At 32.3% G+C, this 22,836-nt stretch overlaps 2 protein-coding genes across 2 annotated transcripts; both read right to left on the minus strand.

Annotated features, from left to right (window-relative positions):
- Window positions 1–9,246: 9,246 nt before the first annotated feature.
- LOC145606070 (expansin-A12-like) lies at window positions 9,247–11,676 on the minus strand. The gene is made up of 3 exons (XM_081662130.1): window positions 11,472–11,676; window positions 10,245–10,554; window positions 9,247–9,675 (listed from the first exon to the last, which is right to left on the minus strand). Exons 1-3 carry the CDS (start codon window positions 11,629–11,631, stop codon window positions 9,360–9,362), a joined length of 786 nt encoding a protein of 261 aa, XP_081518256.1. The 5' UTR covers window positions 11,632–11,676; the 3' UTR covers window positions 9,247–9,359.
- Window positions 11,677–18,441: 6,765 nt separating this feature from the next.
- On the minus strand, window positions 18,442–22,315 carry LOC145605683 (E3 ubiquitin-protein ligase RMA3-like). The gene is made up of 2 exons (XM_081661755.1): window positions 22,050–22,315; window positions 18,442–19,421 (listed from the first exon to the last, which is right to left on the minus strand). Exon 2 carries the CDS (start codon window positions 19,417–19,419, stop codon window positions 18,700–18,702), a length of 720 nt encoding a protein of 239 aa, XP_081517881.1. The 5' UTR covers window positions 19,420–19,421; window positions 22,050–22,315; the 3' UTR covers window positions 18,442–18,699.
- Window positions 22,316–22,836: the final 521 nt, after the last annotated feature.

Genomic DNA, 22,836 nt, shown 5'->3' on the forward strand with positions numbered 1-22,836 from the left:
TCACCTAACCTCTCTTATGAGCATGCCACTTGTTGATTTATTAGTAGCTTAATTATTAATTTTATTTTTGATTTAAAATAAAATGGAAAAATCAATTGTCCCACATTGATAGGAGAGCTTTTCTCACTTCACCATTGTGAAAACCTTTGAACACAATTAATTACTCGGGTTTTAATTAGGTCGGGCTTAGCTAAATCCTAAGCATTGGACCATTTTTCAGTGCTCGATTTGTGGGTGGACTTCGTTGGAGGTCCTCTTGTGAGCGGGAAGTAATTACTGTGAGTGTGGTCTTTCGAAGTAAGAGCCCTTTCTGTGGGCGAAGCACGCACTAAAGGTGTTAATCTCTACATAATCTTGTTGTTTAAGTTGATTATGCTTTATGGTTATAATTATTGTGAGTGTGGTATTGGCTCGAGTTTTCTTCCGCGGTGAGTTGGACTCATCAAACCCCAACAGTTGTCACATGAAAAATCATTTTACGATTAATTAGTTCATAAATCATTTTACGATCAATTAGGGCGTGTTCTCCTCAGCTTAATTTCAATTTAGTTTAGTTCAGCTTTAATCAGCTCAGTTTCTAATTTTCTTCTCTCATAAACAATTCATTTTAGCTCTATTCAGTTCAGTTTAGTTTAGTCCAGTTCAGTTCAGTTTAGTTCAGCTCAGCTCTAATCACTTCAGTTCAGTTTAGTTTAACTTAGTTCAGTAAATCAGAATAGGCCAATTAGTTCATAAATAATTCTAATTCATAATATAACATACAAATGTGTACTTACAAATGAAAATAATACACAAGCCTTAAGGGCTAAATGATAATACACAAGCCTTAAGGGCTAAATATAAGAAGCTGATAATGGAAGAAATTATAAAATATGCTCATTAATTACATTTGATTTGCGCGTGATTTTGTCATGCATTTCTAAAATAATAATGTTATAAGTAATTATCGTTAGGAAGTAATGTAAGGTGGATGATTAGTTGAATTTAATGTTAGTTGATTAAGGCTAAGGTAGAATAGGAAATGCAAGTTATAAAACTTACCCATAAATAGGAACGTGTCAACTAAAATTTAACTTCCCAAAAAGACAAAAAAGAATACGTGTCAACTAAAAAAACGGAGGTAGTATTAAAAAAAAATTTTAAAAAAAAAATCAATGCTTATTTGTGTCCCTAAGAGCTGGGAGAGTCTACATACAATACATGAAATTAGTGACATATACCGCTATATATGTATTATAAATGTCATGTATTGTTGTGTATTATTAAATTATACTACGTATATAATTGAAAACAAAGACTTTACTCTTATTTTATTTTTATCACGATTTTTCTTGTTTTGGTCCTTCCCCGCTCTCTCATTTTGCCTACATCCTTCATTTATTTTCATTCATCACGATTAGGCCCTGTTCACTTCACCTTAAAAAAAATATTAATTGAAAATAATTTCAGTTAAGTAAAAATAAGTTATGTTCGGCAAAAATAATTTCAGTTCAGTAAAAGTAAGTTCAGTTCAGTAAAAATAGTTACAGTTTAATCAAAATTGATAAGTTCAAAGAAGAAATATAACATGGAATCAGTAAAAATAATTTCAGTTCAGCAAAATAAAATTTAGTTTAGTAAAAGTAATTTCAATTTAGCAAAAATAATTTAAGTTCAACAAAAACAATTTAAGTTCTGGGGTAAAAATAATTTCAATTCAGCAAAAATAAGGTGAAGTGTGATAGCATGCTATTTTGTATGATTGTAGAGTGGTTTTTAATGTTGAATATGTGAGGAATTGATGCCTTAGTTCATTATTCACTCTATTTTTATGCAATTTTTGTGTATCCTATGATTCACGGGTTGTTAGTGTTTTAGTTGATATTTTAGGTCCAAAGATGACCAATTGAAGCCTATGGATGATGAACCAAGGTTAGAAGCAAGAAGATGATGGAAAGAAGCCAAGGAAAAGGAGCCAAGTCAAGAAGAAAGAGAGATGTGCAGTGGAGAGGCCTCTCCATAGAGTGGCGCGGCCTCTCCCTAGGAGCGGCCTATCCAAGTCAGTGGAGAGGCCTCTCCACCCCCGCTGCTGTAGCTACTGCCAAACTTGGCAGTTTTAAGGATTATGTGAGGAGAGGCCTCTCCAACTTTATGCCGCGGCCTCTCCACCTATTTGGAGAGGCCTCTCCACCTCGTTGCTGAACTTCCTGCATCACTTGGCAGATTTGAAAGAAGAGATGAGGAGAGGCCTCTCTAACATAGGGGAGCGGCCTCTCCACCTTTTTGGAGAGGCCTCTCCACCCTGCTACGGAGCATTCTACCCCAATTTTCCCCAGTTTGGAGCGGCCTCTCCAAGACATGGAGCGGGCTCTCTAGTCTTTGGAGCGGCCTCTCTAGACCTTGGAGAGGCCTCTTCCGATAGGTTCTGTGAGCTTTCTATTGCGAAGTTTACTATGTAATTGGGGGTTATAAATAGCTTTTGAGGGCTCATTTGTATGGATCTTCTTCCTTCTTAACTCCCTTTAGACTTCTTAGGCCCTTAGTTTCTCTAAACCCTCTTTAATTAGATTAGTTTACCTCAAAACTCAATCATTGTAAGTATTATTTGAAGTTTGTTCTATCAATTTCCACAACAATTATTCTCAAATTTGAAGCATCAATTAGTAATCTCTTTCTCTCTCCTTTGATATTTAATTTTCTGATTTTATCTTTTATTAATCTTAGTTCTTGCTTAATCTTTGTTAATTGTTCTTGCATGTTCAACCATCCTTGTTTAATCTCTCTCTTACTTTAATTGGATTCATGTTAACCCTAGATTTAATTGTTAGATTGCTTTCCACCATGATTAGTGAGTAATTAATTAGCTAGGGGTTAGGTGAAGACCCAACCAAGCCATGGGTTGATTGTTAATTGTGCTTGCATGTTCATTTTGGGTTGATGGTTGATTGTTAAAGAATTGGTTAATTGCATGTGTAATTGGATGGCCACTTATTGCTCATGTATTCACTTTTATGCTTGCATTGAGAGATGAAGTCTAGTTGTGAGCTTTTCTTATATGATTATGCTAAATTCCTCTAAATTACGGTTCCTTTTTTAATGATGTGGTAGTCTTAGTTGCAACAATTAGGTGAGAAATCCCAATTGCTTGTGCCTTAATGCTTTCTTGGACCGGTCGAAAGACAAATCCGAGTTAGTAGTCTACTTCTCATGGTTAAGACTTGGTTGGCCTATCTTGTTAGTTGAGTTTGGTTTAGGAATGCTTAGTTTTGTGGCTTCGAAAGAAGGCAATGTTGAGTGCCGCCCTCTCTATCACCCAATTTGTGTTCATGCTTGCCTATTGTTTTGATCCATTGGTTTGGTTAGTGTCGACTCCCATTTCCCCCTAGTGTTTGTCTCCATAGTAGTTATCTAATCAAAACCCCCAATTTGTGACCGAACTAGATTGCAACCGTTCCTACCCATTCCCTGTGGATACGATCCTCTACTTACCCTAGACTTGTCTTAGGTTGGTTTAGGTAGAAATATTGTTTGGTTTTAGGGTGATTGTCCAACGACCGATTAATCCATTACCAAAGTGATCAGGGTCTTAAAGCTTGAAACAAATTGAAATTTGAGGTTAACATTTTCAACAACTTTGAAGATTCAATTGTGATAATTTATTAGTTTTTTCAATATTAATTGATCTCTCCTTTCACTAATTTGAAACGTAACCCTAATCTATATTTATAAGTATAAATTAATTGTTTTTGTTAATTTTTATTTCTCCCCCCAATTATTAAAACCCTAATATGTATACTTTCAGTCATATACTTCGTATGTGTTTAATTATTTTTGGCTAAAATCAAAATTGCTCATCTGATTCAAAATTGAAAACTTTACAAGTGGGAATGTTGGCTGGGTAGATCCCTTTTATAATCCAATTACGGTGAATAATTTCAAACCCAGACATTATTAATATATTTTTAATCTTTTTTAATATTTTTTGTGAATATATTTTTTAGTTAGGATTATAAAAGGATCTACATGACTACATTGCAATAGGTTGATAGTGCTAGACTTGTTTGTACATGGCTTATTCTGTAAAGAACTCACGTAGTCATTGTCTTTGACGCAAGTTTTTGGTAACTTGGTACAGTCGTATAGCAAAAGATAAAAGCTGGGTACCAAAATTGAACTAAATTAGAAATGAATAAATATATAAGAAGGATAAAAATAAATTCATGGTGACCTCAAGGATTTTATTATCGTAAAATCCCTGTGTCAAAGAAAAAAAATGCAATCCACCGTCTTAGTTAAAGTTAAACCACACTGGAAAAAAATGCAATAAATATATAATACATTACAATATATATTACATTTATTTAGTACTCGTAATACATAGCAGTACACATCATTTATTATAAAAATTTTACTAAGAGCTACCTATCCTTAAATATATGGGTAATGTTATATATAGCCCTAAGAGTTACATATAAGCATTAAATATACTCTTGAAAATTGTATAAAATAGGAATTCATGACAAAAACACGCGCAAATCAGTGTGTTTTTGTCATGATTTTCAAAATTTAAACAATTTTCTAAAGTACTTTTAATGCTTATATATAGCCCTTAGGGCAATGTATAACATTTTCCTAAATATATTACAAACTAAAGGAGAAAGAAAAACATGACATCAAATCATTAAAAATTATTTTTTTTTTTATAAAAAAGCTACGAATACAATAAAGAGGTATGCCCCTTGAGCGTATACTAACTACTAAATAATTGTTCAATGGATACGGAGCCCATTAAACCCCTTCAAATTGACTACTGTAATAAAAACTTTGTATAGTTTTTTTTTTTTTTTTTTTTTTGAATACAACTTTGTATAGTTATTCAAGACGGAGTAACAATGTAACATTTCTTCAAAAAAAAAAAAAAAAAAAAAGAGTAACAATGTAACATTATTTTTAGATTAGTAAATATCTTACATATTCTTTTTGTTTAAATTTTTCATAAGACTAGCTATTAGTCCTATTACCATCCAACAAGATGAAATTTTAGAGACAAAACAATTCTTTTTTTTTTTTTTGACGAGAATAAGAGAATCATAATTTGTTGCTACTGGATAACTAATTTTTGCACTAATATATGTAATTATGTAAAGTGGCTACACCATATAGCTAGCCACATATAAGACTTTGTGTTTCCAAAATGATCGATGGCACAACATTGTAGAAAGTCATAGTTTTGCCTTCCCCCAAAGTGCCAATAGTTTTGCCATCTCTTGGCCTCGGACCTCCTCACTGCACCCAACTTGTTTCTTTTTTATTTGTTGAATTTTAAATAACTTCCTATGTAAATTTTGGACCACAAATATGTTCAATTATTTTTTTTTTTTTTTGAAAACAATATGTTCAATTATTAGATCAATATAAGTATAAATTATTGATATTTGATATTTGAATATACGCCAATAAGTCATCTAACATTTAAATTGATCCCAAATGATAAGAATTTTAATATTTATAATGGTTCATCAATCAAAAATAAAAACATAACAAGCATATAAAATTTACGAGTATTATTAAAATCGATTAAATCGATTTGAATGGTGAACACGCCCTAAATAAGATAACTGGGAAAAAAAAAAAAAAAAAAAAAAACTAATCTTTATTTAATGATGAACACGCCTTAATTATTACAACAACATTGTCTACCTTGACAAAATCCACCACCTGGGAAACCTTTGGAGTGGCAAAAACTCTCGCAATCAGGACAATTGTTAGGAAAAGAGAAACAAGGTACATTGACTTCGCTTCCGCTATGCCCACCTATATAATATACATCCAAAATATTAGAATTTAGCATATATATAAAGAAATATTAACATAAAATAATTCACCAATAGTGTTTCGGAATAAAATAACAATTAGAAAATGTTGCATTTTTGACATGTTAAGAAATTACAATCACAAAAATTTATACACCCGGATTTTTTTTTCATCTATTTTAAAATATAAAATCTTAATATGAGTAAAAAAAAAAATCATCAAATGAAAAAGAAAAAAAAAGAAAAAAAAAACAAAACTACCCTTAGAAAGTTAGATGCGCACCTACTTTTATATGCATCTAGGACCCTGTATATATAAAAGGTAGTGTTGTACAGGTTTAGCCTTAAATTTATGCAATTATGTTTAATCAAAGTACATATAATGCTAAAAAAAACGTTACACACACATATGTATATATGTATATAAACTTAAAAAACGTTATATTTATATATATAAAAATGAGGTGTAAATTTGTGACATTTGCACTCACCGTTGGGCATAGACACCAACACTAGCACCAAAAATAGAGCAACTAAAACTGTCTTTCCGGACATATTGAAAAATAAAGGTTTTTTTTTCTAGGAAAATGTAATAGCTTTAATCACTATATTATTTGAGAGGTTAATTGAAATTGCTAATGACTTAAGGTCCTTAAATACTTGAGCATAATGTATCCATAATTACTTCTTATTTGATTTTTGGAAATCATATATTAGAATCAAATACGAAATAATAATTTAGACCCAAATCAAGGATTTATATCAATATGTTTAATATTTCCTTATTAATTAGAATCAAATTTGATACGAAATAATAACATAGACCCAAATCAAGGATTTATATCAAATAATCAATATGTTTAATATTTCCTTATTAATTAGAATCAAATTTGATACGAAATAATAACATAAACCCAAATCAAGGATTTATATCAATATGTTTAATATTTCCTTATTAATTAGAATCAAATTTGATACGAAATAATAACATAGACCCAAATCAAGGATTTATATCAATATGTTTAATATTTCCTTATTAAGAGTATATCTGTTAAGATATTCAATATTGCCTCTATAAGAAGATATTTAAATTAAATTACCTTTTATTAAAATGAGATATTCAATACTTGTATAAAGAGTATGTAATTTGGTAAACCTTCTATGTTCTATCGGTCGTCACTCGTCAATTGTATTGAAGGAAAGATGTAATTAATGTAGATTGTCCACTTTGATTTTCCTTTTTATTTTTTATTTTTTTTTTTTTATTTTTGGTGTGTAATAAACTAATAATCATAGATTAACTACTATTGGAAACAAATTTGATACGGTACACCCAAATCAAGGATTAATATTTATACAATTTGATCAATTTCTCCGTTCTTGCTTGTTTTACACTTACGCCCCTTTTAAATTTATTCTATTCGTTTTGCTTTATATATTCTACCCCGTATTATTATACTTTACCCGCATACTATATGGCATTATATTGCGTTTCTACCTAAATAGAACGTAATAGAAGGAAAGGAGTAGTTGATATTTCTTTTTTTAAGGCCTTGTTCTTTTCACCTTTAAAAAATAATATTAAGTAAAAATAATTTCAGTTCAGTAAAAATAAGTTCAGTTCAGTAAAATTAATTTCAGTTCAGTAAAAATAATTTCAGTTCAGTAAAAATAAGTTTAGTTCAGTAAACTTCAGTTTTCTCAAAGAAGAATTATAATAGAAAATCAGTAAAAATAATTTCAGTTCAGTAAATATAATTTCAGTTCAGTAAAATTAAGTTCAGTTCAGTAAATATAAGTTCAGTTCAGTAAAAATAATTTCAGTTCAGCAAAATTAAGGTGAATCAAACAGGGCCTAAGAGGAAACAGTGAATACAATATTTTCTTCCAATTTGCATTGTAGAGGGTATTTATTTGAATTATCTTATATTATAACAATCCTTTTTACATGCACCCGTTGCATGTTGGTGCTAATTAGTAATTAGAGCTGGTTATTAGGTAGGGTAGCCCAATAATAATAAGGTCAAAACCAAGCTTAGCTTAAAGGGCTTTAAATAGATTAGGTCTTTAACGGATTGGAACCTTATTGGTTAGGGTCAATATAAGGCCACAATATTTTTAATATAAAAATAATAAGATACTTAAATTTGTATTCATATATACTTACTTTATAATGACTTTGTTCAAGGTTTATATAAATTGATATTTTGTTGGTCTGTCCATTATCGACCCGATATTAACTCATGACCCGTTTTTGACCCAATCTGCTATAAAATGTGATCCTCTTTGACCCAATCCACAATCGACCCGCACTAAACCTGACCCGACCCACCTAATAACCGGGTCTAGACGTCTAGTGCTAATGTAATCAGGCCTTTTCACACGTGTAAACAGTACGTGAACATAATCTCAAAAAAGCCTAGCAACAATGGATGAGATTAAACAAATCCTCAAACAACAATGATAGGAAAAGGCTGAATTTCTCAAACACCAACGCATGGATTCAATTCTTCAAATTCGAGTAGTGGGAATATGATACTCCGTACAAGGTTTTCTATATACTTGACTACTTGTACTATAGTGGCAATGACATTTGAGCTCCAATTATCACAATAAATAAATAAAAATGGAGAAATCAATCAAAACGTACTATTAAATTTCTTACATTTATTTTCGTTTATTATACGAAGTATTAAATTTCTTACATGTATTTGCGTTATCCTTTGAAAATTTAGATGTGATTAAGGGCCTGTTCACATTTACTGAACTAAGCTGAACTGAACTGAACTGATTAGAGCATAACTGAACTGATTAGAGCTGAACTGAACTGAACTGAATTGAGCTGAAATAAATATTTTATGAGAGAGGGAAATTAAGAGCTGAACTGAACTGAACTGATTAGAGCTGAACTGAACTGAACTGAACTGATTGGAGTTGAACTGAAGTGAAATTAAGTAAATGTAAACAGGCCCTTAGTGTGTGTTTTTTTTTTCGAAAGAATGATTTAATTAGTGTGTTCTTACTTTTCTTTCATAACATAGTTTGCTTACTTGACGTAATAAAAGAAAATTACGGAGTACAAGTAAACCATTATTCACTCTCTTCTTTCCTCTCCGTTCCATCATAAATTCATAACAAAATGACGAGTTTACATAATAAATTCTGTCTCACCATAGGACACGAGAGCTTACAAATGAAATTCGCCTAATTCCCTTTGGCTTAATTATCACCAAATTTTCAAAATTTTAAATAAAAATAAGATAAATATAAAACAACAATATTAGAAGAGCAACTGGGAAAACTAGGTATGTCCAATGAGGCAATGATCTTGTACCAAATAGATTGTTCAATGGACTATGCACTAAATTAAACCCTGGCCATTAAATAAATCAAATCTTTGTATAGTTATTTACTCCGTAATATGAAAATTGCAAGAGTAGTAAATAAAATAAATGTATGTCTCTAAAGATTCCCCTTGTTTAAAACTTTTTTTTTTTACAAGACAAATTATAAAAATAAGAAAAAATTTTAACAACGGAGGAAGTTAATTTAATTTATTGCTATTTGCTAATGCATGAATTGATTTTTTGCGCTAAAAGTTTGGCCATAGTTCCAAAATGAAGGCACAACATTGTGAAAAGTCATAGTTTTGCCATCCACCAAAGTGAGTTTGAAAGAGAGCATTTGGTTCCTAAGGTCTTTACTGCTTTGCCAATTTACACCCCAATTCCTGGACATAGCCACCCATCTTTTGGCCTTGGAACTTCTCACCCAACTCGCCTTCACGTCTCCGCTACCACCGACGTTGGAGATCATCACCATGTTGAAGTTCCCTTGCCCTCTCATTGTGAATCGGACTCCGCCTCGCCTATGGCATGATACCCTATATTTTATGTTCATCAAGCATATAAAATTAGTTACTAGATAATTATTTTAACTACCACGCACGTACGCACAAGGCATGCATGTACATTAAAAGACCATAAGTAGGTAAGCAAAAGATGAGGAAACCAAATACTCTATACCATATACTTCCTCTCTTTCTTTTTACTAGCAACCTTTTAGGCACGCAATTTAGGAGATGATTAGTGAAAGTAGACGAGCAATTTTATTAATGAGCAATTTTATTAAAATAATTTTAACATGAGGATTAAAGTAAAGTTAGGTATCATACATGTGTAGAAATTATATTGAATAATTTATCCATTTGCATTATATAATTTTGACCTCAAATCGCGTGCCACAAGGCTGTATTGCAAGTATAAAAACGAAGGAAGTATATATTACAATCTTCCTTTAGATTTTTGGACTTGATTTTTACGTTATAAGTTCATTCAAATCACACCAACTAACATTTATTAATGGAACATTTATTTTAGATGAACATGCACCAACATATACTACAATTATCAAGTAGTGTTCAAAAATAATGTAAATAAGATTTAAGTATACCTTCTGAAAACGATGGGGATAATGCCTTCATTGCCCGGTCGAGCAATACGAAGGAAAGAAGGCATGGCCATGTCAAAGTGTTGGCGAGGAGGGTCACACCACCCACCTTGGTTGTTAGGTGGGCAAAAGTTGGTGGCAGTCACGGTGACCCCTCGACCTCGAAGGCACCACTTGGGATCGGCCTTATAGTCACACTTAACTTGGTAGCACGCTCCACATGCCTCGCCACTCCTAAATAACATACCGCTTAATGCCGTTGTGTGGACTCCAAATCCAGCGTGAATGGTGTTGTCGTAGCCACAAGCTCCCCCTAGTAGTACGTAGGAATATTAAATTAAATTAGACATTAATTAAGAAGATATACATATCATAAATTTAATGTAGGATTAATATTTCGTATATATATTATTTATTGTACGTGATTATAATAATTTTTTAAATTATTGTGATCTTCTTAATTAATTATCACCGTAAAAAATGATAACTCAAGCAAGCTTGAATTGAACTATTTGCTATTAGTTTGACATATTTATAACTATACTGTATTTATAAAAAAATTGTTCCTAAAATCATTTATGTGTCACGTGGCATACATTGGCCTCCTACTAAGTTTTCATTATTCAACAAATTAGTTAAAAATGCTTATCCTAAGGCTAGGTTTTAACTCATCAAGACCACTAAAATGTGAATAAAAAAAATTACCATCACAAATATTAATAAATCATATCATGTTGTTATATTCGACTCATACAATATCTTTTATGTATGGATTGGCCTCAAGAGCATTCGATTACAATTATTTTGTAAAATCAATTCTATTATTTGCTAATACTCATTGAGATAAGAAGTTGTAAGACAGATATATAACATGCATGTTGCTAAATAATAACCTTAGTTGTTTAATTATTATAGTAAGTATGTCTTTAATTGTTTCAAAACTTTCAATACATCAATATAAACATATATAACACAACATGTTTATCATTAGTTAGTCAATAGTTGTTGAATGTACTTGAATAATAAGATTAATAGCCTAGCATTAGCTCTACCAAAAGTATTTATCAATCGATTCAACATTTGCAAAAAAAGACTAATTAACGATACATAGATTAGTTTAAACCACGGCAAGCAAGTTAGCTACATACGTCTCATTGCCTTAAATTTCGTTAGAAAACTTTAATACTTCTAACAATTTAAATGAATATTTGATAGCAATAATAAGCTTACCAAGAGTGGCAGGACTTTGATTAGCTCCATAAAATGTAGCATGACCATTAGACCAACGATTAGCATGACGACGACCATTGACACCTTCAAACATAATTCCTAAGAAAAAGATTGAATAAATTACCAAAACACATGTAACTACCATAACCTTCTTAGCCATTTTAATAATACGTTAGATTATTTTCTTCAAGAAGAATTAATCCAAAATTAGTATGTAACAGTTTAATTGTATTGTTAATTTGATATTTGTGCTTTCATTTTATAGGGAAAAAAATGGTGGTTGTTGTCGGTGAATTAACAATTAAAAAATTAAAATTTCACAATTCTTTTTTCATTCTTAATACGGAATAGTATCATGATATTATAATTATTATTATTATAATTATATAAATAAATATGTCTTTCTACATATTTTGCACTTTAATTTTTTGTCAGAAAAATTAAATGGAATGATGGATATTTGATAAATAATATGGAGAAATAATTAATTAATCAATTTTAAACGCGTTTTCTTGCTCGCATAATCGAAGATTCCTTAAAGTACGGTGAGTAAGGAAGTTTCGATGAGTACGGATAGATACGGCAGATTGTTACAATTAAGAACAAGGTTAGAACATTTGCATGTGGTGGTTTTAATTTTAATGCAATAGTATTTGATTTTTCTAGATATATTATATACATTTAGCAATTTTAAATTAATGAGAATAATTCCTTATCAACTTGCCGAATATCATTAATTATAAACTACTTTTCGGATATACTATGGTCGATCAATTGTTGTTTATAAAACATAGTTTCGGTACAGTCGGACCACCCATGTCACAAACATCCATTAAATAACTTTTACTTTACGTAGCTAAATATACATACTCGGTAATTCAGTATATAATTAATATACTCCCTCCGTTACATATTACTCGCAACAAAGAAATATTTTATGTGTTATAAATAATACCCCTATATGGCGAGTAATATATAACGGAGGGAGTAATTGAGAGTAAAGAAAGAGATCAGGAAATTCAATCACCGTCTCAAGCAAATGAAGTTGATAGAGAATAGAGATCGCATGTGACATATGAAGTGTATGCTTTGTGACAACTATTTGTTTTTTGTGTATGTCTCGAGTTAACTACTTATGCTGTCATTTTGTCAAAATGGAGCTATTGTGAATTTGTGAGGTTTTTTTTTTTTTTTTTTTTTTTTTACCCTTAATATAAAGATGCCTCAAACTGAATTTAGACATCAAATATAAATGCGGCATAGAATACCCACTTGTCCACGTTATTCTGCATGTAATCACTTTCATTATTGTCCAACAAGTAAATTTCTGATGGAGAGGTTCAAGATTTTATTAGTAGAATCAGAATTGAATAATGTATGAAATATTGGTTAAGTATCTGTTAATTGAGTATTGATCGATACAATCAATTAAAGAATATTATTGCGAGATTAGGCATTAAGGCGTTTAATAATTAAGTTATTAGTCTTATTACTTTCGGGTTCTTAATTTCAATTCAGTAGCTAGAGAAGAAACTATACGAAGTACAAGTAATGTACTAATACTTTCTTCCAATAATTTTCAAACAGCCAATAAAGTTAAAGAGAAGTTAAACACAACTTCCCCTAAAAAAAAAAAAAAGTTAAACACAACTTTAAAAATCCAAAAAATGAACTTTATTTACCCATTTTTTACATAATGACTTAGGGCATGTTCACATTTACTTAATTTCAGTTCAGTTCAGCTCTCAATTTCCTTCTCTCATAAAATATTTTGAGTATTGTTTTTCTTCCTCCCCTCATCTCCATTGAGTTTATAACTTCCTTCCTTATACTCCATTGAGTTATAACAAAATGGTTAAAATGTGAGACATATTACAGATCCCTGCTATATACCAAAAGAAATGAATCAATTTGACTTTGACCTAAAGCCTTGACCAAAAACCCAACCGACCCTAAATGACCTGATTCAAACTTTTGATCCAAACTTGACCAAAGTCTTGAACCGATGTATACAAAGTGACCAGATTTGAACTTGACCATATGTCTCAACCCAAACCCAACCCCAACCGACTTGGTTTATTATTAATATAGACCTAAACAGAAATCCAAATTGATCCAAACTCTTTATCATCAATATAGACCTAAACAGAAATCCAAATTGATCCAAACTCGACTCGATATAGCATAATGACTTGAAATAACCCGATCTAACCCAAACGATCTGATTATCAGGTCAACACTAAACTAATTTGAACTTTTTATGAATTTACATTATCTTATTATTATTAGTTCGACTTTATCATAATTTACTTTAATTGTATAATTAAACTTGAAAAACTCTAAATAATCTTTGTAAAAATAATTTGAACTTACATAATCTCTATGCTAACTAAACTAAACTTAATTCTTCTAAAATGAGTAGAAATAACGTGATTAAGCTTAGAATCTTAAGGAAAAAGAAATTAAATTGTAAGGTTGATATCAATTGCAAGACTTGCAACCAAAAGTAACAATTAGGCTATCAAAAAACTTCTTTTTAAACTCTCAAACTCTAAAGTGAATATCAACATCATATTACAACTTGTGCTAAGATTCTGCTTACTGCTAAGGCAAACCAGATAAGAGAAAAAGGAGACAAAAAGAATTCAGAGTACAAACTAATACCAAGTAAAGTAAATAAAAAGGGATTTTTATGGTGAAGATGGCTTGCTGAGAAAGTTGAGGGAATTGAAAAGAGTTCGATAAAAATAAATAAAAATAAATAAATAAATAAATACTAAAAGGGAAAGGAATTATTGAAGAACTAGAAGCAAAAGCAAGTTAGGCAGATGTCATGTGACATGGGTATGATAAATTTTCAACATTGTGAGTTGTGAATAATTATCAAAGCAAATTGGTCCACAAAACTTCCATCATTCACACCATAAATTCTTTTAGAAAAGACAATAATGCACCACGTACTTCTCCTTCAGGAATAATGCGTAGTAGTATCAACTTTATGATCTTCAACTCTTAACTTTTAAAAGATACCAAGTACGAGTAGCTTTCATTTTTCAATCAGTGGTGTCACTTAATCAAGTCCTATACGAAGTACCGTTCAAAAAAAAAAAAAAAAACGTACTACATTATTCAAAACTCAATTATTGTAACAACTTGATATAAAACGTACTCTAGTATAATTTATTTACACACTCTTCTTATCACGTTTGTTAATGTATAAGGTAAAAAATTATTAAAATTACACTTGCAATATATTATCTTCGTTTTTTGCTAGGGGTACACTAAGTGTACAAGATTCCTTTTGTACACCACCAATAAAAAAACGCCAACTCATCAATGTAATAATGGAAACTAAAAAAAGAAGAGGGAAAGGAAAAACAAGAAGAGGGAAAGATGAGAGCCAAAATTTTCAGCCTAGGCGCCATTGTGAGGAAGGTGAGTGGCAAAATTTTCAGTGGGCGGCAACAATTAATGGATAGTACACCATTAATTTCCCAATTAAGCATCAAAATTTCCCATCTTCTCCCCCAAAATTTCATCTTTTCCCCCAAAATTCCTTGGCGAAAAACACATCCAATTTGAATAAGGGAAGAACTGTGAAGAAATTATTCAAGTGTGGATATTAATTTCGTCAATCAGTTACAAATATTCGCAGGTAATCTTGTTAGTTGCTGAATTATTTCGTTTAAAATTCCTAGTTTGATGATTTTGATAATTTAGGGTTTTCATTGTTTGATTTTGAAGTAGATGATTTTTGGGTAAAAATTAGGTTTTTATAAAGATTGAATTGAAAGGGTAAATCGTTTAGATTAATAGATTGATTTGTATGTTGTCTTTGCTTTTGTTTCTTGTGAGATGTTATTTAATTGAAGGAGTTTTCTGGGTTCCATTGTAATGGAAGCAATTGTTAAATGGAATCGAGGTTTATTTGCTGTCAATAATTTTATAGTATCCGTTTTTTATACGTAGTATCATTTTGTCAATATTAAATTAAAATATAATTTTATAGTATTTTTTTTTTATTTTGTTGAATCTGAAATAAATAACAGTAGTGTGTTTGACATTGTGGCAGTGAAATGGAATGCAAAAACATGTCCCCTCGTTTGAACATTAATCTTAATGAAGTGATAAACGATGTGATTAGCTCAATCGGAGATGCAGATCGAATCAAACGATGTAATAGAAGAAGAAGCAACAATGCATGTCATTCGATTATTAATGAAGAAGCTCAGGTTACTAACATTAGTAATGAAGAGATTAAGGTTGAGGTTAATAACAATATAAATGAACATGATTCTCATGATCGGTAAAACGGAGAAGAACAATTCAGTGGTACTCCGGCTGTGGGTATGTATTTTGCAAGCGGTGAAGAATTTACGAGGTTTTGCCATATGTATGTCTTTGAGAAAATGTTTGTATTTGTATGAATTAGATATGAATTAGTAAGCCAATATTTAAATTGATCCTGTTAATACCATTTTGATGCTGTTTAAATTCGGAAAGATGTTGTTTTATGGAATTTGATGCTCAGAAATGCCGAAAGGTTTTGGGTTTGTAGTAGGAGTTTTATAATTTCAGATTTAAAGAAACCAGACCTCGAACTGTTTTATTGACTATTCGTAACATTAGTATTTAAAAGTACTAATTTATATTAGGACGTTACTATTTATGGGTAATAGGTGAATGAAATATAAAAGGAAATTTTGTTTTTTACCACCTCACAAAAACACGAAAATCTCTTTTACCACCTCCCAAAAAAAGTATTTTACTTTACCACCTCATAAAAAACACGAAAATAGGTTTTACCACCAGTGAACTGATTCCGTTTAGGAATCCGTTAAGTGGGCCCATAAAGCCACGTATCGTTTTATTATTGGCCAAAAAAAGAAAAAAATAAAAAAAAAAGAAAAAAATAAAAAAAGAAAAACCTAAAACTACCTAGCCACCACCACGCCACCACCCCCTTCCCCCCAATTCACCACAACCCTCCCCGAAACCACCACCCGTGTCGCACCACCAGCCCCAACCCACCTGAACCCTCCCCCTCCCTTTCCCACAACCGCGTCGCCCCCAAAAACAACCAAACCCAAAACCTTAGATCCCCACCACGGCCACGAATCTGGCCACAAATGGTCGAAATCGGCCGGTTTTGGGGCTCAGTGGCCTTGATTGGCCGATTTCGGCCTTTTAAGGCCAAATTTGTGGTCGTTTTTTTTGGGGGGGGGGGGGATGAGTTTTGGGTTTGGTGGTTTTTGGAGGCGATACGGTTGTGGGGAAGGGAGGGGGAGGATTCAAGTGGATTGGGGCTGGTGGTGCGACGCGGGTGGTGGTTTCGGGGAGGGGTGCGGTGAGTTGGGGGGAAGGCGGCGGTGGCGCGGGGGTGGTGCTGCGGTGGTGGCTGGAGTAGTTTTAAGATTTTTTTTTTTTTTTTTTTTATTTCTCTTTTTTTTAACAAATAAAATGCTGACACGTGTTACTATGGGCCACACTTAACGGAATTTTTGGATGGAAACCGTTAAGTGGTGGTAAAACCTATTTTCGTGTTTTTTATGAGGTGGTAAAGTAAATTTTTTTTTTTTGGGAGGTGGTAAAAGAGATTTTCGTGTATTTGTGAGGTGGTAAAAAACAAAATTTCCAATATAAAATGCAAACAAAAATAATAATAATTGGTATATTGAATTTAAATTAATCATGATTCGAATTGTTTTATTGATAATTAGTATCATTGGTATGTTGAATTTGTATACTGTTTCACGGTGAAATTAGTTTCACGCCATTTGAAACAAATTAGTTTCAAGCTGAAATTCAAAAACTCATTTTTGTATATTGTTCTTCAAGAGTTATTTGTACCCAGATACATTAGAGGGGAAACTATAGGAGAGAGAAAAAAATGGGGTAAATAAATCTGATTTTTTTTTTGGAACTATATACAACATTAATTTGGGTAGGTGAAAGTATAGAAAAATTTGAAATTCAAAAGTTGAAAATTTAAATAACAAGTTTGAATTTCAAATGAAAATGAAGTTGGCCCACATAAAAGGAATATTCCAATTCAACCAATAGGAAACTTGTGTACAAGATTTCTTTTGTACACCATGTGTACCTTAAATTGCTCCCTTTTTTTATTGACGTGTTTTGAGTTTAACAATATGCACAAGATTCTCTTTGATAATGTATTATAATTTATATAATAATAATAATAATAATAATAATAATAGTCAAATTGGATCTTATTAAATTTATCATGATATATATTTTCAAAATAATAACTTTTAATAAATGTTTCTTATTGGTAATTAAAGATGTTAAGAGATGAATTTGTACACTAACAAACAAGACTAAAGAAACACGTTAACTAAAAAACAAACGAAGGAAGTATAAATATAGCCTAATAAAACCAAATAATGAACTAACAATTTATACCCAATTGAGAATTTGAGCCCAATAAAACGCGGCTAAACCTGTTTACACCCAGACCCACTTCAACCGGATACAAATATGACCGCACCTGATCTGCTACTTTTTATCACCAACCCAAACCCACCCGCTAAGGCACCAACCAATTGAACTCGGTAAAGCTCAGCCCATTTCAGCATGTGACCCGTTTAGACTCAACCCTGATATAAACATAATCTCAATGTAAACAGGCTAATCCGGTTTATAAACTAGCCATATCAACTGAAACCAAATTTGTCCGCTCAATTACAACCTGACCCAATTATAGCCCGAACCGATTTAAATCATGTCAAAAAAATAACCAAACCAACCCACCAACCAATTGAACTCTTTTCAACCCAAATTCCAACCCTTAAACCAACCCTTGAACTGCTACTCTGTGAAATTCTCTTTAAAAAGTAGACATTTTATATTTCATGCATAACACATTAGCTTACACTGGAGCTGGAGGCTAAAATCAATACAAAGAATATCTAATGAGCAAGGAACTATTGACCTCATAAGAGAACAATCTCATGAGAGGGATTACAGATGATCAGTAATTTATTCAACGGAAAGTAGTATTATTCACAACCAATATTCAAATGAAATTTTTTGCCAACTTCGCTTCCATAACCAAAGACACCCTGCAGTACATTGGAATGGTTGGAAGCATTACTAACACCTGATCCAAGCTCATATTACACTTCCTTTCTAAGGAGTTTCAACAACTCAATAACATGGAGTGGTAGTATTGTACAATCTTTACAACTATACAAAAAACTCGAATTTTTCAGAACAGAAGCAGGCATAAGACTACACAACACAAAAGAAACTTTGACACTCTGTCGAGGGACTTATCTAGCTGAAGCTCTTGCCTCCGCATCCGAGGATTGTTATGCCCAACGATAGCATAAGAATTCGAACGAGGAGAGGTGAACAAGTTGGTACCTGTGCTTCCAAGCATCCTTGTGTAAACCAACTCTCCGAGTAATCCAATTGTGGGATTAAGAATACCAGCCATAGTAGGACTCACATAATTTGAAGATGATATTGAGGCATAACGGAACTCTGGGTGTTGTGATTCGAAAGGATTTGACGGAAGATGTTGACTTGAGGGAGAATTTGCTGCAGGTCTTGGAGGTATAACGTCATGTTGAGACTTCCTAACCTCATCTTCACTTCGGGAAGGGCCATGGCAGTAGAGGGGAATCAATGAAGTTTGTGAGATGTTTGCCTTACAGACAGGGCAAGTCTTCTGTTGAGTTGGCTGTGAGGAGGAGCTTTGGACGTGGAGCCACTTGAAAATACATGCCCAGCAGTACAGGTGACCACAGAGTGTGACAACAGGATCGTGAGCCAAGTCAAAGCATATATTGCAGTCAAAAGACCCTTGACTACTTTCAGATTCTGTGGGTGGAGCTACACCAGAATTACAACTTTTACTTACCATTGCATCTCTGCTCGATTGACGCTCAGCAGCATATTCTTGGAAGTTATGAATCAAGTCCATCCCTATTAAAATCGATGGTAACCTTCAATCAGCTAATCAACAGGAAAGATGTGTTGAGGAAAGAATTGCATGCAAGAAGACTGACTTGGTGATGTCCAGAATAAGGATTGTTGATAAAATTAAAATGATGGGAAAACACCCTTTACGATTTATTTTACATTGGTATAACAAGAAAAAACCTTAAAATATCAAAACATCCACATTCTATGTAGCATAGACATGCCAAAAGACATGACCTAGAATTACTAGGCAGACGCTATAAATTTGTTGAGCTTCAAGGTTCTTAAGATACATCCGACGCAAGATTAATTGAGATGTTGGCAATAAAGCAAATGCAAAAATTTGCAAACATACTAAGCTTATCCTAGCATAAATATCAAAAGACGAACCCCAGTTTATAGTTGGTTTCAGGGGTAATAAGTCGACCAGCTGATTAAATGAAGCAAATATTCTAAAGCATAGATAAAGAAGAGAGTCAAGAGATTTCTTATCTAGAATGATAAAAACTCCACTCTACTATGATGGCTCGAAAAATAAAGGCCAACAGTTCCAGAGTCATTTTGTTAAGTTTTAATTCTAGAGCTCAAGTTCTAAATAAAACCCATCAAAATTTATGTTGTACGGTAACTCAACACCACCACTCATAATGATATGAGCCAAGCATAGGCAAACTTTAGAAAAACATCTGAATAGAATCCACAAAAACAAACATTGTTACATTATTAAATTTGATTGAGTTGATCGGATAATTTACAACCCTTGTAAATATCAGTACTTGAATTCAATGCACTGCAAATATCTTATTGACACAATTAAATTCTATAAAAATCAGGCCTATAGAACAGGACCCATAAAGAAGTTTTCTGAATTTCTGTCTTATGGATATAGTTAATTCAGGTGGCAATCTTAAACCTTGAATGAATATTGAAGTATTACATTGATCCCAAACAATGTTATACATCAGCTTTGGAACACATCCTGATTCCTAAGTAATCCTAACCCAATAGATAGTACAGGACAGACAGGATCCTACAGCTGGCAGTATTCCAGTGTCTAGGGGGGTCAAGTTCAACCTTTCTATTTGACATTCAAGTTAAGAATTTAATCTAAAGTGCTCAACTTAAGTAAAAGCTACTTCAGAGAATCAGAAAAATCTTATTCTCTCACATAGTCACATCAAACGGATAGCACATTATCCATTGAATTCCTTTAGTTGGCATTTAGTTCACATATAAACATTCTGGACTAAGATTTAAACACAATGAAAATCAGGCTTCAAGCTTCACTTACAATTGTTTGGTTCCTTATAAGACAAAGTAAGAGGAAAAACAAAAACAAAAAATAGCGGGCAAGTGATGGAATGAAGGAAATGAGGAAGGTAAGGGACACGAAAAAATGCAGCACCCTATCCTTAAGAGGGAAAACAATATTCAGTTTAAGAAGATATACTCACTTCTTAATAAACCAGAGATGTATAGGAATACTAATATTACTAGAAAGAACTTTTGCTCCAGCCAAAACAGCCTTAACCTTCACTAATAGTCTAATAGCACTACAACATTGTGATCACAGCCACATCTAGTGAAGCTTGAATGCCTAACCACACTCAGAAAACTACTTCAGTCATAGCTAACCGCATGGTAACAATTGGACAAAAAAAGTGCAAGGACTATTATATTAGCATGCCCCTTCGCTACACTAAACAGTCTCCAAGTTGAAATAAACCGTAGCTGCACTCTTTTCACCTGCTTTCTACAATACCATAAATTCCTTATCAAATTGTTTCTATTCTGTCAAACATTTTCTGAATCATTTCAATATTGATCAACCAGATACAACATCACCAGTTCCTCTAACATACTCTTTAGGAATGAATGATACATGAACAGGCCACCACAATTAACACTTTCAACAGCAGATAGCAGGATCGATAAAATTTCATCGAGATATAAAGGGTGATATCGTATTGGCCTGTCAAAATAAAAGCTTCAACCTCATTCTACGAAGGGAGAGAGTGCAATGCAAGACCAAACAAGTTTCTCTCTAACCTTCGGGCAGCTGAATCCGGCTTTAAAGTTCAATCATATCCTCCACCCACCTCTAAATCCTAAGAAATTTCGCCTCTCTAAGAAAATATGCACAACAACTTACTTCCTCAATACCACATTATATTGCACTATCGCCAGTGAAAGAGGATATCATATGAAACCCACTTGCCTAATTTCGTTCACAAGTCTAATTCAACTTGCAAACGAACAAATCACTCAGAAAGTTCGCAATTTCTATAAGGTACAAAACACACTCAAATGAACAACAAAAGGTGTTAATCTCTTCAAATTTGTCAAACCCAGAAATCACATGTTCTCTAAATCACTGTTTTTGCGACAGTATTCATATAATAAAGCTAAAATCAAACATTTTCAAAGAAAATCTAAACCCCAAATCAAACAAAAGTACTGATATTCACTTAAATAAAAACCAATCAAGCATACAACGAATTAAAAAAAAAATAATGAGTATTATGCATCCAAATATCCAATAAAACAACAACAATTGCAAAAACCCAGATGGTAATACACCAGATAAATTACTGGGAAAATAAATTCAAAAAACAATTAGAGAAAATGTACCTGTAATAATCTGGCTATTGGGTTTCAACTTTCAACTGGGGCAGAAAAAAATATCTTTTTTTTTTTCAAATAATTGGGGAAAACGAAAATATCTGAATATAGATAAATGGGGATTGAGGAAAATGGAGATAGGATGAAGAGATTGGAGAGAGAAAGAAGGAATCTAAAGAGTAATGAGCACCGTTTATGCCGCGTAAACCCACCAACAAACTCTATAATTAAAGAAGATGCGTGGAAATTTTGGCCCTTAAAAATGGGGGCACCAACATTTTTATTTTTTTATTATTCCACCAACCATGTTAGGGTTTATTTGTAGTAATGTCGGTTAAATTAATTTTAGGGTTTATCTTAATCTTTGTTTTTGATTCACATGACAATATGTAATAATGGGTTATTTAATCTGATGTTTTAAAAAAAGTCTTGATCCTTGTATTAGGACTTAGGAGGGTGAGATTTTGACCACTAGTGATAATTTGAGGGATGAGATTCCCTTACCTTCCTCCTACTCTCCCAAATTGTGTAGTTCGTTAATTCGGGTCGTGGGGTTGGTCTGTGAAGGGTTTCAGCACTAGTTGGGAGTCTGTATGGGAATGAGATTGGGATTGGGATTGGGATTAGGATTAGGATAGAGATAAAGGAGCAAATCTATATCATAATTTTAATATGAATTTTTTATGATACTTGAAATATATAGCATTAAACCAGCTCTATTGTGTAACTGTGTTATACTTTCTCTTCCCTTTGATCGTGTTTATGAATGAAAAATATAGTGAAATCTTATAAGATT

This window comes from Chenopodium album, chromosome 22, assembly GCF_948465745.1.
Source record: "Chenopodium album chromosome 22, dcCheAlbu1.1, whole genome shotgun sequence".
Classification (NCBI taxonomy): Eukaryota; Viridiplantae; Streptophyta; class Magnoliopsida; order Caryophyllales; family Amaranthaceae; genus Chenopodium; species Chenopodium album.

Coding starts and splice junctions, on each gene's coding strand:
- LOC145606070 (XM_081662130.1), bottom strand. CDS start 11,631: ATGGCTAAGAAGGTTATGGTAGTTACATGTGTTTTGGTAATTTATTCA. Junction 10,555..11,471: donor TCAAAGTCCTGCCACTCTTG/GTAAGCTTATTA, acceptor ACGTACTACTAG/GGGGAGCTTGTGGCTACGAC. Junction 9,676..10,244: donor ATCCCCATCGTTTTCAGAAG/GTATACTTAAAT, acceptor CATAAAATATAG/GGTATCATGCCATAGGCGAG.
- LOC145605683 (XM_081661755.1), bottom strand. CDS start 19,419: ATGGACTTGATTCATAACTTCCAAGAATATGCTGCTGAGCGTCAATCG.